This window comes from Sinohyriopsis cumingii, chromosome 4 (assembly GCF_028554795.1).
Source record: "Sinohyriopsis cumingii isolate HCF-2022 chromosome 4, ASM2855479v2, whole genome shotgun sequence".
Taxonomy (NCBI): domain Eukaryota; kingdom Metazoa; phylum Mollusca; class Bivalvia; order Unionida; family Unionidae; genus Sinohyriopsis; species Sinohyriopsis cumingii.
This window is the reverse complement of record NC_142964.1, coordinates 130,468,541-130,496,332: the sequence shown is the minus strand read 5'-3', so window position 1 is coordinate 130,496,332 and position 27,792 is coordinate 130,468,541. Positions and strand designations below refer to the sequence as shown.

At 35.8% G+C, this 27,792-nt stretch overlaps 1 protein-coding gene across 4 annotated transcripts in view; it reads right to left on the bottom strand.

Moving 5' to 3' along the window:
- Positions 1-231: 231 nt before the first annotated feature.
- LOC149802094 (long-chain-fatty-acid--CoA ligase ACSBG2-like) overlaps positions 232-27,792 on the bottom strand; it is a 155,879-nt gene continuing 128,318 nt past the window's right edge. For all 4 annotated transcript variants that reach the window (XM_089956496.1, XM_089956493.1, XM_089956494.1 and 1 more), the window contains 7 exons: positions 26,317-26,498; positions 18,879-19,066; positions 16,093-16,202; positions 14,177-14,327; positions 9,432-9,571; positions 4,711-4,954; positions 232-1,231 (listed from right to left, as the gene is read on the bottom strand). In XM_089956496.1, the coding sequence (XP_089812622.1) occupies positions 1,143-1,231; positions 4,711-4,954; positions 9,432-9,571; positions 14,177-14,327; positions 16,093-16,202; positions 18,879-19,066; positions 26,317-26,498 (1,104 nt within the window). In that variant the 3' untranslated portion in view covers positions 232-1,142. The remainder of the gene's footprint in view (positions 1,232-4,710; positions 4,955-9,431; positions 9,572-14,176; positions 14,328-16,092; positions 16,203-18,878; positions 19,067-26,316; positions 26,499-27,792) is intronic.

Below are 27,792 nucleotides of genomic sequence, written 5' to 3'. Positions count from 1 at the left end.
GAGAGAACATATTTTATGATTTTGATGAAAATTGCATATTAAAGATTCTTGACAAAGTAATAATAATAATAATAACAATAATGATGGCGATATTCAGTGCATCATATTTGTTCATAAATACTATTTAGAAGGTGAATCTGTGTACAGAGATCACTTGTGTATAAAGAATAGTTTTGCATTTTCCCATGGATTACTGCTATTGACAGGTTTCAACACACCCACCACCCCACCCCCACACACACACACTGTTTTCAATCTATGATGCTCTGTGTGCTTTTGACTATCTTTGTTTAATAAAAAAAAGCAATGCAGAATCATGATGTACTAGTTAAGTTATCACCTGGTATATTACATCACCTGTCTGACATGATTTTGTGATATGACATTACATTTCATTGATCACCTGGGTACATTACACCATCTGTCTGACATGAAGTTTTGATATGACATCACATTTAAGTTTCAACCTGGGTAAATTTCATCACCAGTCTGATATCATCGTTTGTGAAATGAAATAACATTTAAGTTATCACCTGGGTACATTGCATCACAAGTCTAAGATGGTCTTGTCATATTACATCACATTTAATTTATTACCTGAGTACATTATATCACCAGTCTGGTATGAGCTTGTGATATGGCATCACATTTAAGTTATCACCAAAGTAAATTAAAATATACCAATATCTAATATACCAATATTACATCACAAGTCTGGCATGAGGTTATGATATGACATCACATTTAAGTCATCACATAGTTACATTACAATATACTAATATCTAAATATATCAAAATTACATCACCAGTCCGGCATGAGCTTGTGATATGACATCACATTTAAGTCATCACATGGTTACATCACCTGTTTGACATGAGCTTTATGCTTAGAATGGCTTGGCATCCTCTTTTTTGGCATAATCATCAATTCTTCAAAAACACACAGAAAGTAACAAAATTGTCAATGGCAAGTGCACTGGTGCATCATGTTGATGTGAATAATATTTAGTATGGTTCTTCATTCTTTCCTCCAGTCCAACACAAGTAAATATGCAAATCCTCCAAATTATTCAGCTCCCATCTTTATAATGCATACAATCACTGACCGATTTGTAGCCCTCAGATGAATCTTCAAAGTCTTTTCATGCAAGATCTGACCCTTCGTAGAAGGCATCAACCGTTTTTGCATACATCTTCAAAACAATTGGTCGTCTAAGTTTCAAAGTGGGACCTGAAGAATTGAAACAACTAGAATAACATAAATCAGTCTAATTAGACACACTAAACATGAACTAATAACTCTCTCACTGGCTGTAGATAATGAGAAAAGAAAAAGCTAGTAAAGTTGAATGACATGTTGGAAAGGCATGTAAACAGAGTGGACAGATCGAATATAGACAAAAGGAGTTTGCATATACTTACGGTAGGTACATTATTGTATATTATTTATGATGTTTATCAGCATATGCTTATTATGAGAAGCTTAAATCTCAGTGGTCATACTATATTTCAGATTGGTACCATTTTCATTTAGGGCCAAGAAGACATCATCTGATAGGCATCATGACCACCATACTGGATGCATGATGGTTGGCATCATTTTCATTTGTGACCAACTAGTATTTCAAGAAATCGTTTGGTGGCCATTATGGATGTCAAATCAGCACCATTTTAATTTAGAATCAAGACATACAAATTCTGGTGAAATCTTTATGCTATAATTCCTTTCCATTTTGGAGGAGTAATGATAACAATATTTTCAAGATGGCTGGCATAATTTTAATTAAGGCAGCCTTTTCAACTTTGATCACTTTGGGAGTGCTTGCAATAAGTAAATTCCACTTTTGTAGGCATCAACTTCAGAAGTTTCAGCTTAAAGAGATAATCCATTTCAATTTCTGAGGAAAAAGAAATGCATAATGAAAACACCGCATGCGAAGATAATTTGGTCCCCAAAAGCATCAATAGAATTTACCGATGTTTATTTAGGGGTTTGCTTTAATGTAATTCAAACTAGACCTATTAGTGATGCATGCATTGTGTTAAAGCAGGGGTCTCAAACATGCAGCTCGCCAAACTGTATCCTGTGGCCCACAAAATGATTGCATCACAATGTGTTAGGAGAGATAAAAAGGGTGGTGCACCCTTGGGCCATTAAAATTGCCCTCATGCAGCCCTCAGGGTGGTTTGAGTTTGAGACCCCTGTGTTAAAGGGACCAGCCCATAACAATCTGCATGATTACTAGACATATTACTGATGCATGCATTTTGCTAAAAGAACCAGCCCACAACAATCTGTATGATAACTAGACATATTAATGATGTATGCATCATGCTAAAGGGACCAGCCCACAACAATCTGCATGATTACTAGACATATTACTGATGCATGCATTTTGCTAAAAGAACCAGCCCACAACAATCTGTATGATAACTAGACATATTAATGATGTATGCATCATGCTAAAGGCACCAGCCCACAACAATCTGCATTGTAACTAGACATATTAATGATATATGCATCATGCTAAAGGGACCAGCTCATAACAATCTGCATCATAACTAGACATATTAATGATGTATGCATCATGCTAGAGGGACCATATCACAACAATCTGCATCATAACTAGACATATTACTGATGCATGCATCATGTAAGAGGGACCGTATCACAACAATCTGCATGATAACTAGACATATTAATGATGTATGCATCATGCTAGAGGGACCAACTCACAACAATCTGCATAATAACTAGACATATTAATGATGTATGCATCATGTTAAAGGGAACAACTCACAACAATATACATCATAACTAGGCATGTTAATGATGTATGCATCATGCTAAAGGGACCATCCCACAACAATCTGCATGAAAAATTGACATATTAGTGATGGATACATCATGCTAAAGGGACCAGCTCACAACAATCTGGATCATAATTAGACATATTAATGATGTATGCATCATGTCAAAGGGACCAACTCACAACAATCTGGATCATAACTAGACATATTAATGATGTATGCATCATGCTAAAGGGACCAGCTCACAACAATCTGCATCATAACTAGACATATTACTGATGCATGCATCATGTTAAAGGGACCAGCTCACAACAATCTACATCGTAACTAGATATATTAATGATGTATGTATGCATCATGTCAAACGACCAACTCACAACAATCTGGATCATAACCAGACATTTTAATAGGCAGGGACTTAGATGCAGCGTATTAGGAATTGGCAATCAGGGGACAAAATTCATATCAGCATACTTGCATTTTCAGACATTTTTTGGTTCTTATTTAACAAAACATTTTCAAAATCTGGAGTGCCGATATTAAAGAAAACTTCAGAACATTTCAATGGCTAGGTGCCTATTTTGGTGTGGCATTACAGTGCATGTGTGTTCAGGGATTCTGAACTCTGATGGCTTTTGCTGAACAATTTTCTCGAAAATTTAACACAGTGGACACAATAATTGTGAAATTTAGTATCAAAACATTCAAAGATATAAAGAGTTGTGACAGAAAAGAAATGAATGATATATCTTAATTATTAAATATACTGAAAAATGTTTCATTTTCAGTTCTGGATTTGTTGTTGTTGCTTTAGTATTAGTATTGTCCTTCCATGATTTAATGGTTTTCTCCAATTATTAACAAAATCGTTTTTTTTCGTTCAAAACACTACAGTATCTGAATTTCACCCAACAACCATTTTTATTCCAAACTTAATTCTCTCTTTTTTTATATTCAGGTCTGGGCTTCTTATATTCAGTATTAAACATATGATGTGTTGTCATACAGCGATACAGTTTAGTTAAAAAATGTGTCACGGGGAATTGACGTAATGTCCATAATACAATTACAGGTTTGTGTCGTACTATCTGGGTCCCAGACACAGACATTAAGAACACAATATCACACCAAGCAGTATAGTATACCTGTTCTGATAGCTTGCTGAAAAACATGTTTGCCATCATCTATAAAAGTTCCCATTCCAGACACATAGTTATTTCCTATCGTTCATTTTAGTTTAGAACTCTTCATTATTCTACTGGATAGTTTTCCTCTCTGTGCCAATATATCACCAATCTTGCTAAAATCAAACAGAAGCCAGTCCAGTTTCTAATTTGACATTTATTATTCACTAGCATCAACTCAAAAGAAATAAATTTCACAAAGACGACTCACTAACAGTCAAATTTCATATTATTTTCTGTATTCTGATTTCCACAAGGCTTAGTCTGTGGCCACAGCATGAGGGCATCGCTTGGTTTATAATCCTTGGTGTCTGGTGATTTAAGGAGTACCATGATTAGTGTGATTGCAGGGATGATTTATGAAAGTTTCTACAACCACAGTCTGAGGAAATACCCTGTGACCTTTAAGTACCTTATTTAGTAATTCTCAACGCAGAAAGTGCACAGCATCACAGCTTTTCCTTGGTCCACAAACATGCATTCTCACAGTATTATTGGAGCTTTTTTATTCTCTTCTTATAATGATATTTATGATCATACTTTCTCTTGATTTCTGACATTTCATTGGCAGCTGCAGACCATTTATTCTGAGGATTTTTATTGTACCTCGTTAAGCGCAGAATGATAATAATTATTTAATTTCATATATTTCATACAATACCACTTGTTAACTGTTATGAGAGAGAATGGTGGACACTTGTAATTGCAATCATACCTAGCTCACCCCCAGGGATTGAGAAATCTCTTGGCAAGACAGACCATTTCTGGACTGTAGATGCCCTGGAAACACCTTTTTTGTTCGCCATGTCAATGCCTGCCTGGATAGCCTTCAGAACTGCAGAATCACCTTTAATAACCTCAGAGACAGTTCTGGCTGTTCCACCAACTGACTTCACCCACTCTATAGCTTCCAAAGTCAGACTGTCCAGGGGCTTCATGGTTTCCGGATCCGTCTCAGTCTGATATAAAGAATTATAAAACATCAATTTTCCTCTTAGTACAGCAAAATTGGTAAATAAGAAATGTGTTTCCATAATTTCCTGTATAAAACACATTTATGTTCTGTTTTGTTGTTCTTTGGTCAGGGCTATATGTGTGTGAACATTCTGCAACCAAACAAGAAATTACAATGTTTTCCTAGATACAGTTGCTAAGGAGTTGATGTCTTATCACTTCATGTTGTGTCTCAGATAAAACCATTTCTTCAACTTGCCTTCATTTGGCTTAATTACCATGTTCAGTAAAACTAAGAGATATTACTTAATTACCATGTTCAGTAAAACTAAGAGATATTACTTAATTACCATGTTCAGTAAAACTAAGAGATATTACTTAATTAACATGTTCAATAAAACTAAGAGATATTACTTAATTACCATGTTCAATAAAACTAAGAGATATTACATAATTACCATGTTCAATAAAACTAAGAGATATTACTTAATTACCATGTTCAATAAAACTAAGAGATATTACTTAATTAACATGTTCAATAAAACTAAGAGATATTACTTAATTACCATGTTCAGTAAAACTAAGAGATATTACTTAATTAACATGTTCAATAAAACTAAGAGATATTACTTAATTACCATGTTCAATAAAACTAAGAGATATTACTTAATTACCATGTTCAATAAAACTAAGAGATATTACATAATTACCATGTTCAATAAAACTAAGAGATATTACTTAATTACCATGTTCAGTAAAACTAAGAGATATTACATAATTACCATGTTCAATAAAACTAAGAGATTTTACACATAAAACTTTACTGCTGCAGGTTACTTGAACCAGACAAACTCAAAATACCATATTCATCATACTGTTTTGGTTCCGATTAGCATTATCACTAGAGCAAGAGTAACCTATAGATATGGGCTACTTAATATTACTGCCTTCTCCCATGGGTACTATTCTCCTACAGCAGTGTCTCTGGAGTACAGCGACTTTGCCAATGGTAAAGGCTCTATACCTAACTAGATGACACTGTAGGAAAATCAATTACAGATTTAGTTCATCACAGGACATGTGATATCATAATCACTCTACATCATAAGCTGTTGGCATGAGGCAATAGTACCCACTGGAACAGGCATTATAACTGTTGCCAGGTCAAGCAGAAATGACTAAAAATAATCCATACACTTTCAGCCAATGAAGGGTTGCAAATTTATCATGTGGTATACTAAGAAAATCACCTATGATCAGACATTCATGTTGCTGTCTGTGTTAAAAATGTGACCAGCAGCAGGTTTCTATAGCTCTTTTATACATTAAATACAAATATATCGACATGTTACGGTCTTTTAAATTTTCTTTAAAGATCTTTTCTATAAAATATAAAATGTAACATTATGTAATTGTGCCTAGTGCATTTCAAGATGTAACATGCTCTTTTACATACATGATCTGCAAATATATAAGCAAAAATAAGAAAAGCAATAAATAAAATAGCTTATGTATTTAATGGCTTGCAACACATGTGGTAGGAATGAAAAACAAACAAGTAGTGACCATAGACTGCATTTTAACACAAATTCAAATAAAGATAGGTTATCAGCATATTATCATATTGAATCTGTTATCATTTATCATAGTTTTGATATTGTACTTAAGATAAAACCTTCAAAAAAATCTTTCCCATAAAATCTCATGCACATACCATCAAGCCATCCATAAAGTATGGGTAAGGTCTGTGAAGTAAAACAAATGCAATTGTGCCAAAACCAATTTTTTTTGTTCAGTGACCTTGACCTGTGACCTATTGACCCCATATTCAATAGCCTTACATAATCCATATGCAAAAACCATGTTTCTTCTTTCAATCAATGACCATGATCTTAGAACTTTTGACTCAAAAGGTTTCATACTTAAACCAAGAGCAAGCCATCCTCACAATTTGGTAACTATAGATGATGTTGAACTCAAGTTAATGTGTGGAAACCATTTTTCTGCTCTCAGTTAGTGATCTTGAACTTTGATACTTTGATGTTGGAAGTCCAAAATCAACAGGGTTCTTCCTTATAATAAATGGGAGTCATCCACACAGTTTTAGTAACTGCAGATTTGTGGAAAACTCCAGTTATTGTGTGGAAACCATTTTTTCTGCTTTCAGACAGACTCTGACCTTTGACTTCTTGAATCTGAAACCAATAGGGTTTTTCCTTACCCCAAGTGCAAGCTATCTTCAAAGATTGATAACTGTAGATGCAGGAGAACTTGATTTATTGTGGGGAAATATTTGATAGGTTCTATTTCAGTCATTGCAACCTTGACCTTTGAACTTTTGATCTCAAAATCAATAGGTTTCTCCCATAGCCTCAGTGCAAATGATCCATGAAGTCTGGTAACTGTAAATAATGGACAACTGAAGTTATCTTGCTGAAGCCAAATTGGTAATAAACAACTGACTGGCATTATTGTGCTGAAACCAAATTGGTAATAAACAACTAACTGGCAACCATGGCTCTGCCTAATGGTGGGTTGATAATAATAGGTAGTTCTATCAGACTGACCATATTTAATTAAATATAAACAGTCATCAACAAGCTCCAGTTCAGTGTCAGAAACTGCAGTTCCAAACCCCATGAAGGTCCATGGCATCTTGTTAGATCCCTCAACATGATGTAATATTTGGTTTTTCAATTTCACATGGTGGAGGCAATCGTCCCTACCACCATGATGAATACTCAAATCAACGCAGAATGATGTCTAATAAATGTGGTTGTTGCCTTTCCAAGATTAACCAAGAATCTAAATATTCCTTTAATATTTTTGCTGATTGTCTTAAATAACAGACTATCCCTCTTGCCATCAATGTGTTTTCATTATATTTCTAGATAATGCCATAATATTAACACAGTCCTCTTATAGTGCTGTTTTTCGACTCATCTAAACCTTGGGGCAGTGTCTCCGAGCATTAGTCCAGAAACATGCTATTTGGATCCAATCTCACAGAATGAAATCCGATCAAAATCAAAAGTCAAATAATAAGTAAATATTGTTGTTGTTGTTGTAGGGTTTTAATGCCATTTTTCAGCACATGATAGGCTATACATGGCGGCCAGCATTAATGGTGGATGAAGAACCCGTGAAAACCCCACAAAGAACCACCAACCCACAAGAAGCTACTGGCAAGCTTCTCACATACTCACATTGGCTGAATCCAAGACTCGAACCCACGCAGACAGAGGTGAGATGGCAGTGATCCGTAATGGAGAGCTCTTTAGACCACTCGGCCACTCGGGGCCCCGAATAAGTAAATATAGAAGACTATATATGGCAGATGACGGCAGATTAAAGCATCTGAGGTTGTCCAATTGTTGCTGTGGGCTTACTGCCATTTTTAAGCACAAAATAGGCTATACCTTGTGGCTAGTATAACTGGTGGCAGAAGAACCCAAGAAAACCCCAGAAGAATCACTGACCAACAGGAATCCATTTGCAAGCTTTCTCACATACCCACAAAGGCTGAGCCTGAGACTCAAGCTGATGCAGTAAGAGATGAGGTGGTAAAGGCAAGCACTTTAGACCATTTGGCCACCCAGGGCCCTGAGATATGCCAGTAAAGTTAGTCTAGTTCCCTGAACAGCTCCATTGAATCTTACATGGCAGCCTGGCTCTGGATCCAACCCAGACAAGGTTATTTATATTTTATTTTTGTTGCCTATTATACCCTCTATTAATCTCATTATAGTATGGAAAAAATAGTTCGGTCTGCAGGCATCTTTAAATGAATGTTGTTGGTATTCTTGTTAGCAAGATAGGCTATACATCGCAGCCAGTATAAACCCTGCAAAACCCCATTAAGAACCACTGACTGAGGGGAAGCTACTGGCAAACTCTCTCACATACCCATATTGGCCTAATCCAAGACTCAAGCCTTCATGAAAAGAGGTGAAATGGCAGTGATCAGTAAAAACAAGTGCTTTAGACCACAGATGGGTACATATATAGCTTGATATATATGTAGTTAAAGAGAAATAGATACATTTACAGATGTGTGTCTGTGTGATTTTGATTCTTAACGTAGCTTTAACAATTTTTCAGTCATATCGCTACAATGTTTGCAGTGTGACACTTTATAGTGATGTCTAGCACTGGGGCATCATGCCGCAGACATGTAGCATGATGTTCCACCCAGTCACATTATCCTGACACCAGACCAACCAGTCCTAACACTAACCTCTTAATGCTGAGCGCCTAGCAAGGCAGCTGTTAGTACCATTTTTTTTAGCCTATGGTATGACTCTGCCTGGCTTTGAACCCATGACTCGGGCATCCGAGGCGTACGCTCTAACCACCAGGCCACCAGAGCGGTCCATTAACAGATAAACTGATAGATAAAAGTGTATATCTTGATAAACATTAATTTAATGTAGCCATGTCAGAAATGTTCTGTATCTTGAATGATCCTGATGAATAATTTACCTTGAGTGTTATTAACATGGAGAGGAATTTCTTCTTGTCTCCAATAAGCATGCAGTTGCTAACTACAGGCAGAGCTTCTTTAACACTGTCCTCAATTGGCACTGGAGCAATATTCTCCCCTCCAGCTGTGATGATCAGCTCTAAGAATTAAAAAAAAGGGATACAATTTTTTCAAGTAAAAATCTAGTTGAAGACTGGAGACGTGTTAACGAAACACTTAAAACAAGAAATGGAACTTGTTACTACATATGTGTTAGTGTTTAATGGTCCCTGAACACAAAAGTGCCTATTAAAAGTAAAGCTCTGTAAATGTAAAAAATGAAATTGCACACTTTAGAATGCTTCAACATGGAGTACTACAACATATAAGATAATAGTATATTCACACCCAAGACATTTTTTTAACCATGAGAATAGTTTCATACCCAAAGTGAACAGGTTTCATTTCCTCCTGTAAACTATATGATACATTTGTGTATTTTATATTTTTTTTCTTTTCATTTCAGGTATGAAACGCAGACCAAAATTACCTTGGATTAAACCACAGCAACTTTTTAATATGTTACTATTATGGAAGACAATAACACTGTTGATATCATAGCACACTGTACATCCCTCATCCATGCAAGATGGTTGGTACAGCTAAGGCCCCTCAGAACAAAATCCAATTAGAATGAAATCCCATCAAGAAAAAATTCAGTAATATTCATCCAATTAGAATGAAATCCCATCAAGAAAAAAAAATCAGTAATATTCATCCAGTTAGAATCAGACACAATTTCTAAATCTTAAAATACAATTTATAAATCTTAAAATATTTAGCAAGTTTTCAACATTTAAATCTGGCTTGGGCTGGTTTCATACCAGTTTTGCAGTGTTGTGCATCAGTTTTGTTTCATATAATTATATTTTTCTTGACTGACACAATCTTTTTGATTTAGTGCAATTTCGAAAGACTGCCATTAGTAGATAATCTATATTTAAAAAAAAATAAAAATCAGCCCTTAGGCAAAGTAATGTGAGTTGTAATATTCATCAGATTTGTTTCTGATAAAAATTTAATTTCTTTCTCTAATGTAGATCTCTTGTCTAAAACAGTGTTTATAGTGTGTTAGTAACTATAACAAATCTGAGTGTGCTTGTAGATGAATATGGTGCCTCAACTGGAATTCTTAAGTTTGCCAAAAGGTGCATGTTGGTAACCTAGATAACTGATAACTGAGGCAGAGGTAACCACATGTACACATATTTCAGTATTCTGGGGATTTAGAGGTAACCACATGTACTTGTATTTCAGTGTTTTGGGGAATCAGAGGTAACCACATGTACTTGTATTTCAATGTTCTGGGGAATCAGAGGTAACCACATGTACTTGTATTTCAGTGTTTTGGGGAATCAGAGGTAACCACATGTACTTGTATTTCAATGTTCTGGGGAATCAGAGGTAACCACATGTACTTGTATTTCAGTGTTTTGGGGAATCAGAGGTAACCACATGTACTTGTATTTCAATGTTCTGGGGAATCAGAGGTAACCACATGTACTTGTATTTCAGTATTTTGGGGTATCAGAGGTAACCACATGTACTTGTATTTCAATGTTCTGGGGAATCAGAGGTAACCACATGTACTTGTATTTCAGTGTTTTGGGGAATCAGAGGTAACCACATGTACTTGTATTTCAATGTTCTGGGGAATCAGAGGTAACCACATGTACTTGTATTTCAATGTTCTCGGGAATCAGAGGTAACCACATGTACTTGTATTTCAGTGTTGTGGGGAATCAGAGGTAACCACATGTACTTGTGTAAAAATGGACTGGGAAACACAGGTAACCATGTACTCATATTTCAGTCTTCTGAGGAATAATCAGATAATAAAATTCCAATGCACATGTATGAAACCTGTCCATTGGGTAGGAGACCTTCCAAGCTCCAACACAAAAAATAAAAAAGTTAAAATATTTCCAAAAACATTATATATATAAAATAAAATGGTCAAAATGTATTATATGAACTGCTTTCTCGTATAAAGTCTAAGATTTTCTCTGATGGTACATGATGATAAAGGTCATAGTGATACATGATTATAAAGGTCATGGTGGTACATGGTCATAAAGGTCATGGTGGTACATTCTTATAAAGGTCAGGTTGTACATGATCATAAAGGCTCTTTACTGAGTAATTCATTATCAGAAAACTTGTATTATGCATGTAGGACGTGAACAGACTAGACAAGAATATGTTCCGAAATAAATGAAGGTATGCACTCAGGCCACATTTAAGCACAAGTCAGGTGTCATACACAAAAGCCACAATACCATCTCATCAGGTGTCCAATACACAACAGCAACAATGCCATCTCATCAGGTGTCCAATACACAAAAGCCACAATGCCCTCTCATCAGGTGTCCAATACACAACAGCAACAATGCCATCTCATCAGGTGTCCAATATAAAACCAGCAAAATGTCATCTCATCAGGTATCCAATGCACAACAGGCACAATGTATTCTCATCAGGTATCCAATACACAACAGGTACAATGCCATCTCATCAGGTATCCAATATAGAACTGGCACAATGTCATCTCATCAGGTGTCCAATATAAAACACACAATGTCATCTCATCAGGTGTTCAATACACAGCAGACACAATGTCGTCTCATCAGGTTTTCAGTATACAACAGGCACAATGTCTTCTCATCAGGTGACCAATACACAACAGACACAGTGTCTTCACATCAGGTGTCTAATATAGAACAGGCACAATGTCATCTCATCAAGTGTCCAATGCACAACAGGCACAATGTCTTATCATCAGGTGTCCAATACAAAACAGGCACAATGCCATCTCCTCAGGGATCCAATATAGAACAGGTGCAATGTCTTCTCATGAGGTGTCTAATATAGAACAAGTACAATGTCATCTCATCAAGTGTCCAACGCACAACAGGCACAATGTCTTATCATCAGGTGTCCAATACAAAACAGGCACAATGCCATCTCCTCAGGGATCCAATATAGAACAGGTGCAATGTCATCTCATCAGGTGTCCAATAAACAAAAGGCACAATGCCGTCTCATGTCAGTGAGTTCATCAATTCAAGGGATGCTACTCTACTAAGATCGGCTTGATGTTTTGAAGCTTGTTTGTAAAGTTTTCATTTCATATTTTGCCAAGTATTAAGAAATCACTTATTCCTGTTTTAGGTCAGAAATATAATCCTCCATGCCAGCTATTAAAACTCTAAGGAACAGAAAATACAATCTTCCATTCCAGCCATTAAAACTACAGTAGTCCCCCTCATGAACGGCCCACTGACCAGCGGCCATCCACCTTTTATGGCCAGAATTCCTTGACATGAACAAGTTTATGTTAAAAAGTACCCCTTAATAAAGGACACCCCTCTAATGTGATCAGTGGCCAGCATATTAATGCCAAACTAGAAAATTTACTCCTTACAAGTGGCCACATTTTGTTTTACTACATGTCCAGAACCAATATTTAATTCATAAGGTATGGTAAGTAAGCCAATTATCTTTATGGATATCCATTTCCAGATGTCAGGTTTTCATTACTGAAAAATATGTTGGTTAAAGTACATGTAGCAATTAGGTTAATATCATAACATTAATGCCAACATTTACAGGAACAGGGTCAACAATGTTATGATAGAGTTTGGGGCTTGACACAGCAGTTGAGCTTTTTTTTTTAATGATTATGACCGGATGGATTGTCAAGAGCATAATATGGTCAGCATAGGCTAACTATAGATCTCATAAATTAAAAACAAAGAGAAATTAACCTTAAACAAAATAGGGTACCATACAATGAAAAAAAAACACATCAGAGTACATGTATCACTTCATTTATCACTTACAATTATATTACAAGATCCTTAATTTTAATGTTGGGATAAATTATTAATAAAAGGATAAAAACACAAAATGCATAATGTAAATTTTCATTGCTTATTTCATGTCTTAATTAATCTTAATTTTTTTAAATTTACAGTAGTGAAACTTGCCAACCGACTTTATTATCTGAGCCATGAAAAGATGTCCATGAGGATGAAGCTCAGTAATACATTTTAAGCCTAAGTAAGGAACTACTTTCCTGGGGTCTGCTTAGCTGAAATTGGAGAACAGTCCAAGCAACAGGAAAACCTAAGGCGGAACTTCTTTGCAGGATGAGCATAGTTTTCCTGTCACATTCTAATGCTGGTATATATAGGATATTCTCCGTTTTTTGCAAAATACAAAGTTATTCTTGGGAAAATCTAAACCAGAGAACTACTGAGAGCCTTTTAAGTGCAAAGCTTAATAATCACAAAGAATGTCATCAGTGGTCACCAGACAATGATTCTTTGAAGGAAACTAGAAAAACTATTGGATTTTTTAAAAAAATATTTGCAAAAATACATATTACGGCAAAACAATGTACTTGTTTTTTTTTCAATTGCCTTCATAAATAAAATTTATGCTGATAAACAAAATCTACTGGTTTAGAAGCCAATCACATGATCAAAATTTGTAAATCTTTTGGTTTGAAATCCTGTCACATGCATATGCCTGGTCATTAACCTTGATAATCATGAAATGAATACTTGAATTTATGCTGCATCATTAGTTTGTTCTCTCAACTGGATACTTCAGTAGGGAACCAACTCTATGCCAGATCATTAACTTTATTCTCTCAACTGGAAACTTCAACAGAGAATCAAATCTAAGCCTTCACTAGTACCTTTGATTCTGCCAGTGATGTAGAGGAAGCCATTCTTGTCTTTTTTCCCAATGTCTCCTGAATGAAGCCAGCCCTCCTCATCTATAGCCTCCCTGGTTTTATCCTCCATGTCCAAATACCCCATAAATACATGACGGCCCCAGAAACAAACCTTAGAAGTAGACAAAGAAATGGCTAGTTAAATTTTTCTAAGACTCATCCCAATACAGTTTGCCCATGTGAGGAAGCCTTGTTGAATACATATATCCCACATGACGGTACTTATTTCCACTATGAATGGTGTTGTTATGCTTATTAAGTCATGAATGTCTGCAATATTGATATCACTGAAACAACAAAGTCATCATCTGATAAACATTAATCTTTGGGATTCTGTTATGCTATCTATATCTAATGAGGTACAAGGTTTTTAATGCTATCTATATCTAATGAGGTACAAGGGTTTTAATGCTATCTATATCTAATGAGGTACAAGGTTTTTAATGCTATCTATATCTAATGAGGTACAAGGTTTTTAATGCTATCTATATCTAATGAGGTACAAGGGTTTTAATGCTATCTATATCTAATGAGGTACAAGGTTTTTAATGCTATCTAATAAGGTACAAGGTTCTAGAAAATACTTCTATGGTAATATCTATACCTATGATCTGCCATTTTGATTAGCACTCTTATCCGATGAGAAATAAGTGAATATATTCTACTGTACTGCAGTTTGTTAGGAGTAATCAGTAGAACAAACAACACAGACCCTGATCTACTGACAAAATATGTGATGACAGATCATGGTCTATGTTGCTTGAACTTGGATTTCACTTATAAGTAAGTATATATGGTAAATAATATACTGTATATATCAATGTTGGATAGGAGAATCCTATCATACAGGTCATGTAGACAGCCATTTCTGGGATGATGGTGACTCTTCTCAGCCACTTTCCATTAGATTTTTGCCTGTGGTAGTAGCAAGACACAGGTATCTTTTTTTCTGCTGGCAATTATGCTGTTGTTGTTGCTGTTGTTCTAGGGTTTAATGCCATTTTTCAGCACAAGATAGGCTATACATGGCGGCCAGTATAACTGGTGGAGGAAGAACCCTGGAAAACCCAGGGAAGAACCACCGACCCACGAGAGGCTACTGGCAGGCTTTCCCACGTACCCACGCTAGCCGGCAATTATGCTGTAACACAATACATACATACTTCTGCATATGATGAGATTACTCCCCCAAACTGATACATGAAAATATGGAGTCAACTTGCATGTGAGTATATACAGTAAGCATTAAACATTCCTGTTTAGGTTGTTTAAATCATATACACTGAGTGCATGGCAGGGTACTAGTAGCTGGTGACATGTAGTGTTTAATACACAGAGTGCACATTATGGTACCAGTAGCTGGTGGCATGTAGTATTTAAAGTTATATACAGGAAGTGCATGTCATGGTGTCTTTAGCAGGTGACATGTAGTGTTTAAATCATATACACAGAGTGCATGTCAGGGTACCAGTAGCTGGTGACATGTAGTGTTGAATACACAAAAAGCATGTCATTGTACCAGTAGCTGGTGGCATGTAAAGTTATATACAGGGAGTGCATGTCATGGTGTCTTTAGCTGATGACAGGCAGTGTTTAAATCATATACACAGAGTGCATGCCAGGGTACCAGTAGCTGGTGACATGTAGTATTTGAAGTTATAAACTGGGAGTGCAAATCATAGTGCCATTAGCTGGTGACATGTAGTGTTTAAATCATATAGCAGGTGTGCATGTCATGGTGGCATTAGCTGTACCTATGTGTTGGTAAGAAAAATACAACAACAACATTGATGCCAAAGCCAACATTATCGTAAAAGTGATCGCTATACTTTGCAGGCAAGAAAAACTTGTCACATGACCTCAGTAAATATACCTACCTCACCATTTCCATCTTCATCTGGCTTTTCCAGTTTGGTTCTAACCCCTATCATCTCCTTACCACAGCTTGTCAGGCAGAAACAGCTAGGAGTACTGATTGTATGAGGACCTGGAAATAGGGAATACACCTGTCATACTGATTGTAAGAGGACCTAAAAATTGGGAATACACCTGTCATACTGATTTTATGAGGACCTGGAAATAGGGAATACACCTGTCATACTGACTGTATGAGGACCTGGAAATAGGGAATACATCTGTCATACTGATTGTACGATTACCTGGAAATAGGGACTACACCTGTCATACTGATTGTATGAGGACCTGGAAATAAGGAATACACCTGTCATACTGATTGCATGAGGACCTGGAAATAGGGAATACACCTGTCATACAGAATGTATGAGGACCTGGAAATAGAGAATGCACCTGTCATACCGATTGCATGAGGACCTGGAAATAGGGAATACACTTGTCATATAGATCACTGTCTTCCTATATTACTCAATTTAATATCCTGGCTTTGTAGAAGTCTCTCACTGATGCTGTGCTACATTGTCAATGGAGACCAATGCAAAACATGATGACAATGATGTCAGAAAAGCACCATATATACTTGCTTATAAGTCCAAATGTAAACTATGCTAACTCATATCTCATGTCACATAATGTGCTGGCTGATCTGTCCAAACCCCAGGTCACAACCCAAATCAAGGTCACTAGGATGTTTTGGAGGGTCACAACAGGTCACCAGGATTTTTTTAGGGTGGCAAAACTTATCAAACTGTAGAAATGGGATTGTGAGGCTCAGAAAAACTATTTTTTGGGTCACTGCTCTAGTGTTTCCCCACTCCCTTGTGGTTGCATCCACAAAGTTTTGTGCTTATCTTCATCTAGGAGAATTTTTTAAAAAACAGTTATTGTCCCTGGGCACCCAGATTTGAAAAGCTGGTTGACAAGCAGAATATCTAACAAACCACCACTTTTAATGGCATATCCTATGGAAACAATGATGCATGTGGTTGATTATCTGGTTGCCTGGTAAATTACCAGTTTTCAACAACTTTTGTCATTATATATATATATATATATATATATATATATATATATATATATATATATATATATATATATATATATATATATATATATACACCATTCCCTCGATAACTTTGAAGAGAATTGTGACCAAAATTGGTAATGGAAACATTGATGTATCGCTCATTTTATTGTCAAAAATGGTAGATAGGACCTGGAAATTTTAATCAACACTATGAAATATCAATTTTAAAAATAGGTCATAAATTTTTTTACATTTTCTTTCCAAACGACATTCCAAATAAACCGCAATTAACAATATGTAAGGAAATTTCAATCCCTGAAAATGTCACACCGAGTAGAGGCAGTACTTTAATAAATACAAATTAAATAATTTTTTATCGACTGAAATTTGTGTTCTAGTTCTATCTTTTAGTTCCTTTTAAGTGTAATCATCATAAATGCAATGTGTCCTCTTGAAATTAAATGTAAAATGCGTCACTCTACAGTAACGTCTATGTTCGCGAGCATTTCTCTGAGAACCTAATTAAGTGCTGACTGTGTTTTGATAACTGACTTCTGGAAGTATTTGCTGTATTTTTGCACTGAACTGAAATCTGGTCTCCTTTGTATTATCACATTAATTATGTCTTTTGAATCAAATAAAGGAGGTGGAACAAAAGAAAAGTTAAAAGCTCGCAAATCCAAGAAACTTAAAATCTAGCGGCCCCCAGTTGTATGTCGGGTGAACTCACTTCATTTGATCAATCTAAAACTTATTAATTTTATTGTGTATGTAACATAAACTACCTTAAATTAACCAACTCTTTCATAACTGTGATCAAAGATAACAAGGCAAAATGAATAATTCGTAAAATAAAGAGCTTGATTTCACTGATACAGACCATTGTGGGCAAACGAGTTTCAGAGAATTCTTGAACTGGCACTTAGAGATATCCTCAAGGATGATAGGAAGTTGCATTATTACTTCCAATGAAATCACAACATCAATATTGTACTAATTGAACAATACAAAAATTGAGTTTCGAGGGACTGGTAGTATGGACTGTGCCCTAAGAGAGTGGTAGTATGTACTGTGCCCTAAGGGACTGGTAATATGGACTGTGCCCTGAGGGACTGGTAGTATGGACTGTGCCCTAAGGGACTGGTAGTATGGACTGTGCCCTGATGGACTGGTAGTATGGACTGTGCCCTAAGGGACTGATAGTATGGACTCTGATCCTCTAATCAGATACTAGTACTGGACACATGGATTAATGTGGCCTCACACAGCAATCAGATTTGTATAGCCCCCCCCCCCACTGGCTGAGTGGTCTAAAGTGCATGCCTTCACTATTCACTGCCATCTCACTGCTGTCCATTCAGTCTCTGGCATAGCCAATGGGAATATGTAAATAAGCTTGCAAGTAGCTTCCCATAGGTCGGTGGTTCTTACCAGGTTCCTCCAATGTTCTTCCTTCACCAATCATACTGACTGCCATGTATAGCCTATAGCGTGCTGAAAATGATATTAATCCAACAACAACAACCAACTTGTATTGAGATAATTCAGGGATCCTGCAGCAGGTACCCAGAATGACAATTCGACAATCAAATGTTTGTTGCTGAAAAATATAGAAATTCTATGATATTTGTTAGTTGCCCATTCAGAGATTTACATTAGGAATAATGGTTCTTTGGCATGTTAAATGTTCAAAGCAATTAAATTAAATATTGTTCAACTAACCTGTACATTCACTCATTCCATACACTTCTAGAAGTGGGATGTCCAGACTAGCAAAGAAGTCCAGTGTATCTTTAGTGATGGGGGCTGCCCCTGATGCACAGTTTTTGCAGCGGTCAAGACCCAGGAGTGCATGCACCTTTTTAAAAACAAGGGAATTGGCAATGCTCCAGCCAAATGGGAGTGCTGATCTAAAATTAGAACAACACTGGATGTTAAGATACAATATGCTCCAGCCAAATGGGAGTGCTGATCTAAAATTAGAACAACACTGGATGTTAAGATACAATATGCTCCAGCCAAATGGGAGTGCTGATCTAAAATTAGAACAACACTGGATGTTAAGATACAATATGTTCCAGCCAAATGGGAGTGCTGATCTAAAATTAGAACAACACTGGATGTTAAGATACAATATGCCCCAGCCAAATGGGAGTGCTGATCTAAAATTAGAACAACACTGGATGTTAAGATACAATATGCTCCAGCCAAATGGGAGTGCTGATCTAAAATTAGAACAACACTGGGATGTTAAGATACAATATGCCCCAGCCAAATGGAAGTGGTGATCTAAAAATAGAATAACATTGGATTTTAACATGTCAAATTGCCCCAGCTAATTGGAATTCTGATCAAAAAATTGAATAATATTGAATTTTAACATGTCATGTTGATAGTATATTAACATATTCATTATAAATGTGTCTCATACAATTTCACATTCCTAACATTCATTCTGATTTTGATCAGGTTAATACCTTGTTTCTTTCTTTGAAAAGAATACTTGAACATAAAAATATCTGCCACTGAAAAAAGCATTGAGATTTTGCTATGAAAGTCCTCTGTTCACGAATTATATACAGTCAACCTGTAAATAGCAGACACCTGATTGTATAAATGTATATATGGCCTATTTTATATATACATATTTACCTGCATATGAAGACCATCTGCCAATAATGATCTTTTTATTGCTCATCAGGATACAGGTTTGACTAGTACTTTTCAAAACCATGTACTTGTTTCTTACTAAGAATCTCCTTAAGGGCTATCTCAGTAATTTACTGCATACTATATGCCAATCCCCTTAAGGAGTACCTCAGTAGTTTTACTGCATACTATATGCCAATCCCCTTAAGGAGTACCTCAGTAGTTTAAGTGCATACTACATGCCGGTCATCTTAGTGACTGACTCTGAAAAGTTTTAATGCATAATTATGAGTCAGTAGTTTTACTGCATACTACATGCAAATCACCTTATGAGTCAGTAGTTTTACTGCATACTACATGCAAATCACCTTATGAGTCAGTAGTTTTACTGCATACTACAAGCAAATCACCTTATGAGTCAGTAGTTTTACTGCATACAACATGCAAATCACCTTATGAGTCAGTAGTTTTACTGCATACTACATGCAAATCACCTTATGAGTCAGTAGTTTTACATGCGCATATTACATGCGAATTCCCTTAGTGACCGACTCTGTAGTTTTAATGCCCAATTCATTCATACATGCCAATCCATTTAATGATGAGCTCTGTAGTTTTAATGCACAATTCATTCATACATGCCAAACCCTCTGGAAGATTATCAGTTGGGGATTTAAGCTCTAGTTTATAGTAGTTTTCAGTAGCAAAAGAATGTATTCATTTCTATCAGTAGTTGAAATAACACATTGTTGTACTGTATAAACGTGCTTATAAGTCAAGTCGAACTGGAAATTCCACAGACACAATTCTGCCATCGCATAATGCATAAGCAGCTCTGGGTCTGTGCAATTTGTTAGGAATAATGAATAGAACAAACAGACCCTAATTTGCAGGTGCATTATGCCAAGTCAGATCAGGATCTTTGTTGTCTGGAGTTTGACTTGCTTTATAAGTGAGATACATATGGTAAATTATAAACAAAAGAACTCTAATTAATGCATGTCAACTTTCCACCTGTATAAAACACCTGTATGTAAAATTTCTACCTGTAAGATATCATGTTAAAAAATGTGTAAAACATCTGAAATACAATTTCTACATGTAAGGAATAACATTCAAAAATGTGTAAAGACCTTGTACATAAAATATCTACCTATAAGGTATTGTGTTCAAAAACATGTTGAACACTTGTGAGTAAAAATTCGACATGAAATTTATTATGTTCAAAAATGTGTAAAACATTTGTAAGCAAAATTTATATTTGAAATTTATTACGTTAAAAAAATGTCAAACACTTGTATGTAAAATTTCGGCCTGGTAAGGTATTATGTTACAAAAAAATTAAAACACTTGTATGTAAAAGTTTTATCTGGTACATGTATTATGTTAATATCATAAAGACCATGAAATACCTCTGCATAAGGCACTTGATCTTCTGCTGGTCCAAGCTTAGAAAAACAAATAGATATGTTGGCATTTGTTGCCACCATCTTGGCCTGCTGCATGTGGTTTGACCCAGTTATATGCAGTCTAAAATAGTCTCTACTTCCATTCTTGATACTCACTAGTGTTCTATACGGTGTGAAGAAAATGGCACAATTGTCTTTTCTACAGCATTCCAGTACATGCCACAAGCTTACGTTCTCCAACCGATTATCTGATGTGACATGCATAAGGAAGACATAGTTACAAACAGTTATTTTTCTGTGTAAGTTAAAAGTTAAACAGACACTTGCTACATGCTTCTCTCTCAGCTTACATGATGTAGCAGCTGTAATATATTTTGCTACAATTTAAAGACTCTCCCAGGAAATCAATGTCGCATATTCAATCAACATGCACCTTTCAGGCATAACTACTCTGCCAAACCCAGCAAAAATAGGAATTCAAATGGTATGGGCAAGAGATTATAGTGCCACTGAAGATGCTGCCAGGATTTTATCTAAAGGGTGAGCTTGTCAATGTCACAGAAAATTGGGGGAGTAGAATAAAAAGATGGGGGCGAAGTCTGATATTTACCCAACACTTCAATATCAATCTCCCTTTCTTCCTGCTCAACTCTGTTACAGCCCTATTAAAATCAAAACCTTTAACACATTAACCCCTGGAGTTTTTTTTTCCAAAGCCATTTAATAGAATTTTACCACACTTGACTGAGAAAGCATCCTGGCATGAAGACATTTTGTTTTGGACAAATGATGCTGATGTTCCTCCGCAAATGGATGAAGCCAGAAAAAATACACCTTGAAACAATTGTTTTCTTAACACATTAACCCCTGGAGGTTTTTGTCGTTTTTGCATGAAATTCGAGTAGGAAACACATTTTGAAAGCTATTTCTGAATAAATCCTAATAAATCAACTTCCAGGTGATTTTCCAATAACATAATAACTAGTTGTGTTAGAAACATCATTTTTCATTGGCTTCTTGGCTCGCACATGAGCAGAATGGTAAAAGTTAGTTATTTTTTTTTTTTTTTTTTTTTTTAACAAACCCATTATTTTTATATCAAGACTACTCTTTATTCTGAATGCCCATTTTATCCTACTTTTTGCAAAGGTTCATCTGTCTGTTTGCAGTTCATACCTGTCTGCCTTAGATCTGAGACCAAAAAGTCTAAAATCCATACACAAAATTGGATTGCGACCTCTGTATTTTGCAGTGCAACTAGAAATTCCAGATTATTTGGTATCATTGTAGAGCTACATCTGTCTACCTTTCTACAATACCACCACTTTAGTGTATCATACATGACCTTGACGCTACAGAGCTCAGCAGTAAGCTACTACCTCCTGCCACATAAATTCATCACCAGGGGTTAATGTGTTAACAAGGATTTTTTTACTTTTTTTACAAATCATCAAGGAATTGCTAAATTTGTAATTTATGTGCAATGTCAATGCATAAGTGATTAAATACACAAGGAATGTTCAAATTGGGTGACATCATCAAAATGCTCCCATTAACACATTAACCCCTGGAGGTTTTTGTCATTTTCATCTGAAATTTGAGTAGGAAACACATTTTGACAGCTATTTCTTAATACATCCTAATACATCAACTGTCACAGATTTGTATAAATTCTTTTATTTATTAAATACATGTACTCAGGTTTCATTTTTTGTGTACAATGATACCCGAGGGTGATTTATGTATATTGTGTTGTATTTTGAAATAGTGAGTTCGGTTCATCCTATGATGCACGTGCGAAGTGCTTTTGATGGGAAGAACCAAATGCCTTCAGTGCACAGACTATATCTGTGTATAAATATCTCACCCTAGGTAAAACTCTTTACATTACGGATAGTCTTGTCAGTCAGCAGTCTACTTTAAGGATTTGCACATCTTCAGCTGTAGAGGTATGTAAGTTTATTAATTTCTTGTATATAAGATATAACTATTGTATTACCACATTTATTTTTGTATGTTTGCTATGTAGCTTTGGTTTAAGCAGTATAATGCACATATTTCTATTCTTGTTTGTGACTTACCAAGAGATTTATATTAGTAATATAAAGCTACATTTTTAAGAAATGTTTAGTACAGTAGGATTCTTATCGAGCAGGGTTAGGTTTACTTCTGAACCTGTTGTTTTGTAATAATTTGTGCCAATAATGTAATCTGTATAACTTACCGTGTATAACAACATTACATTTTACCCTATATGCCTGTGTCATGTATAGTACATGGTACTGGATATATTTTCAGCTGTCCAGAGTGTCCGGAGTGTGTAGAGCTGTCCAGAGTGTCTAGAGTGTCTGGAGTGTCCAGGGTGCCTAGAGTGGTTAGAGTGTCTAGAGTGACCAGGGTGACCTGAGCATTCAAAGTTATCGGAGTGATCGGGGTCGACGTGGTGCAAGCTGTAAAGACAACTATAGGAATTAACCGTAGCAGCTGTGAAGCTGAACTATAGCAGCTGTGGAGCTGAAATAAAGTGTGCTGATGACGAAGTGTATCTCCTTACATATAATCTTGGGGTTCGTAAAACCCATTTTTTTAATATCAAGACCACTCTTTATTCCAAATGCCCATCTTATCCTACTTTTTGCAAAGGTTCATCTGTCTGTTTGCAGTTCATACCGGTCTGCCTTAGATTTGAGACCAAAAAGTCTAAATTCTAGACACAAAATCAGATTCCAACCACAAGCGAATTTTGGGTGGAAAAAAATTGGGTCCAAAAAATGAGGTTTTTTTTCTCTGTATTTTGTAGTGCAACTAGAAATTCCAGATTATTTGGTATCACTGTAGAGCTACATCTGTCTACCTTTCTATAATACCACCCACTTTAGTGTATCATACATGAACTTGACGCTTCAGAGCTCAGCAGTAGGCTAATACATCCTGCCATCGTCACCAGGGGTTAATGTGTTAAATGTTGCCTCTAGTTGTATAAGCATTAATATACAGATTGTTTCTGAGCTTAATCTGTTCCTTAGCTATGTGTGAATATTGTTCTATACTGAGAACCCCTTTTGAGTCTGCTGTAAGAAGGGGCATATTAATGGCCAGCTTAGCCATTTGGAACAAGTTTGATAACTGTTCTTTATGGTTGTTATGTACAATTTTCCAATGCTCACAGGTATTCTTTTGGACACTTCTGTTCCAAACTAAGATTTTTCCCTAACATAAGTTCTGCAAAGTTTCACTTTTCTGAGTTAGTACTTTACTAACTACTATGCCAGATTTACTGTTCCATAATGTTGTATTAGGATTTTAGGTCCACTAATCCCACAGTCTACTTGTTCAGGCAAAGGTACTTTGATCAAAATAAATATGTTTACAACTGAATTTCATTTTTTTAATTTGCATTTATTACATTTATCTTAACCCTTATCCTAGGGTTATATGTGTTTTTTTTAGGTCTTGTTGCACAAGATCCCACAGGGCTAAACTGTGATGAAAAAGTGAAAATTGCATTCTACTTTTAAGTTGTATTTTAATTCAGCTTGTTAGTCAGCTTCTCTCCTATGTTTAATATTGAAATATTTGAAATACCTCTGTTTTTGTCCATCTAGCATTTACATCAGACTCCTATTTAACACCATTTTCTGCTTCAAAATCACTAACTGATATATCCATTAACACTCCCAGCTCCAATAATTGGATATACTTACTAACTTTAAAAATAAATTGCCTTAATCATTATTATCAGCCAGTATTTGCTGAATGAAATCATCATTCTAAAGATTAACCATGCTGAGAATCAGCCATTTTGATTTTCTAGGAAGCCAGCATTATAAACATGCATTTGTAAAGCTTCTTTGATGCGAGGCTCAAACAATGATAGAATGCTGGATCCAGGGCCAGTCTGCCAATCAAATTTAGTTTAACGACCATTGATGTCAAGCCAAAGGAACAAGATGTGTAGGACATTACGCAACAAGTGTTAAGATATTTCTCCTGGTGTAACTTATGTTGCAACAAGCACTTTATGGGGTGACTGGATGAATAAAAATTGTATATTGTGCAGAGTATATTTTCATATCCGAGACCTTAAACCAGTCTCCAAGTGTGCAAATTAAAAAGAAAATTGTGTCATTCTCGCAATCATGCACCCTGGCAGCATCTCTGCTATGGTGACACCTAAAAATGCAGAATCTCAGTGGAGAATTTGTAATGGCACTTATGCATGTTCATGACAGAATTTGCCTTAGTAATCATTCTTTTTCTCCTGTCTCTTTACTTTGTAGTTCTCAGGGTATTAATTAATCTGTCTGATCAACAAATCTAGAATGAGATGTGTAAAAATGCTGAAATGCACTTATTTTTCATGTCAATATTACAATAATGACTTTAAGAGTTGTATCAATTTAGAAGGAAATACCATGTTTTCAGTGTTGTATTTTTTTTTACGTGGGTATTATTATAAAATTTAAAAATGAAAAAAAATGTATTAATATATGGAAACAGACATTTTTTGTCAAGTCTATATTTCTTAAATAATAGCTTGTATAGTGAACAGCTTTAATACAGTTTTTAGTTCTAACTACATACATTTTAAAAAATTACTTGTTAATTAGAAAATTTCAAAACTTACAATATATTTATTCCCTTACATGAAGGCTATCATGCTTAAATGTTAACATTCAATAAGATGGTATTTCTTGTCCATGACAATTCAATTATTCTCCTTTGCACCTGTGTTAAGCCCCCATGTAACACAGCATAAACCTCTGGTGGACAATTGATCATATAACGTTCTAACTTGGGCAATAATATGACAGGCAAGGCTTCCTCACAGTACCATCACTGACAACTAAAATTGGTCTGTAGAGACTAACCCTTCTGAGTACCTGGAAAATTGGTCTTGAAAGACCACCCTTCTGAGTGCCTTGAAAAATGGTCTTTAGAGACCACCCCTTCTGAGTGCCTTGAAAAATGTCCTCTCAAGGCATATCATCCCTCATAACACTATGTAATGAATAAACAGGTGCACCAAGTATATGGTTTCTAAAGACAGGTTGTCTTCCTTTGCAGTGGTCTTTCAAGACAGGTTTTACTTATAGACCTACCCATTCTGCTTAGCATATGTCCCCTTCAGACCAACAGTCTTGGCCCAGTTAGCCATTTTCCTCTTCAATCCCCCAGTCCGTCGTCCAGCTGCTATTATTTTCTCTTGCATTTTCTCCCAGACTCGCGGAACTCCAAAGAATGATGTGGGTCGAACCTCCCTCATTGTGTTTGCCAAGGATCCCTGTTTTCAGGAAGACATAAATTAGATTTTTAATGTAAAATTCTTATACCCACATTGCTGTGAGAAAGCTTGTCAGTAGCTTCTCGTGGGTCGGTGGTTCTTCCTGGGGTTTTCCTGGGTTCTTCCTCCACCATTAATACTGGCCGCCATGCATAGCCTATCGTGTGCTGAAAAATGGCGTTAAACCCCACAACAACAACAACAACAACAACTTATACCCACATTGCAAACCAGACTTCTTATGTAAACTATCTCCTGAGCTTTCTATCATGTTAATTTTACTTGTTTTGCCATAGCACAGATAAAAATTCTTTCCAACACCAAATGCATAATAATTATGCATAGTAGAAATAGTATAACTGAAATTGCAAGATTTATTTCAAAGTGAAGTTTACTTTTCAAGCTTTAATTCTTAAGGCTATGGAGTCAGATGACTTTCACACAAACTGAAATTATAATTCACACGTGGGTTTTTTCCAGCCATGGGTTTTTTCACTTCTGTTTATTAAATCTGCAAGTGTTTCAGGAGAAAAGTATAGTTGGGTTATTTTTTTGAAAGAAGTCTCCCTCCAAACAGCCAAAGCTCTACTGGCCAAAAAGAATTCCTAGGAATCCAAGATATGACTTCTACTTCATTTTAATTGTTGAGCAATAAAGAGATTTTTGAGTTGGTTGCTGAGGCAGCCATATTGAACATAAGACTGGTATAATTTTAATTAGGACCAGCTAGACATCAAAAGAAGTATTTTGGTGAAAACCATATGTTGATTGATCATCCATCCAGGAGCTGTAACAATAATAAAATTTTCAAAATGTCAATTATAGCAGCTAGATCGAAAGTAATATGACCATTTTCATTTAAAACCAATCAAAGACAAGAAATCTTTTGCTGAAAACCTCATGTAGAAATAGCCTCCATTCAGAATGATTTTCAAATCAGCATCATTTTCATTGAGAACCAACTAAACATAATGAGAAATCTGGTGAAAGCTCCATGTGAAATAAATATTGTCTAGGAAGGGTGTGAATAACAAGATTTTCAAGATAGCTGCAAGACTGGTACCATTTTCATGAAGTTCCAAGAAGACATTATAATAATTATTTCATTAAATCCACATGTTAATATGATCATCCTTTTTGGAGTATCAATAGAGGCATTTTAACATGTTTGCTGTGGTAGCCATATTGGGGGTCCAAGCAGCAGCATTTTAATAAGTCTGCTGTGGTAGCCATATTGGAGGTCCAATCAGCAGCATTTTAATAAGTCTGCTGTGGTAGCCATATTGGAGGTCCA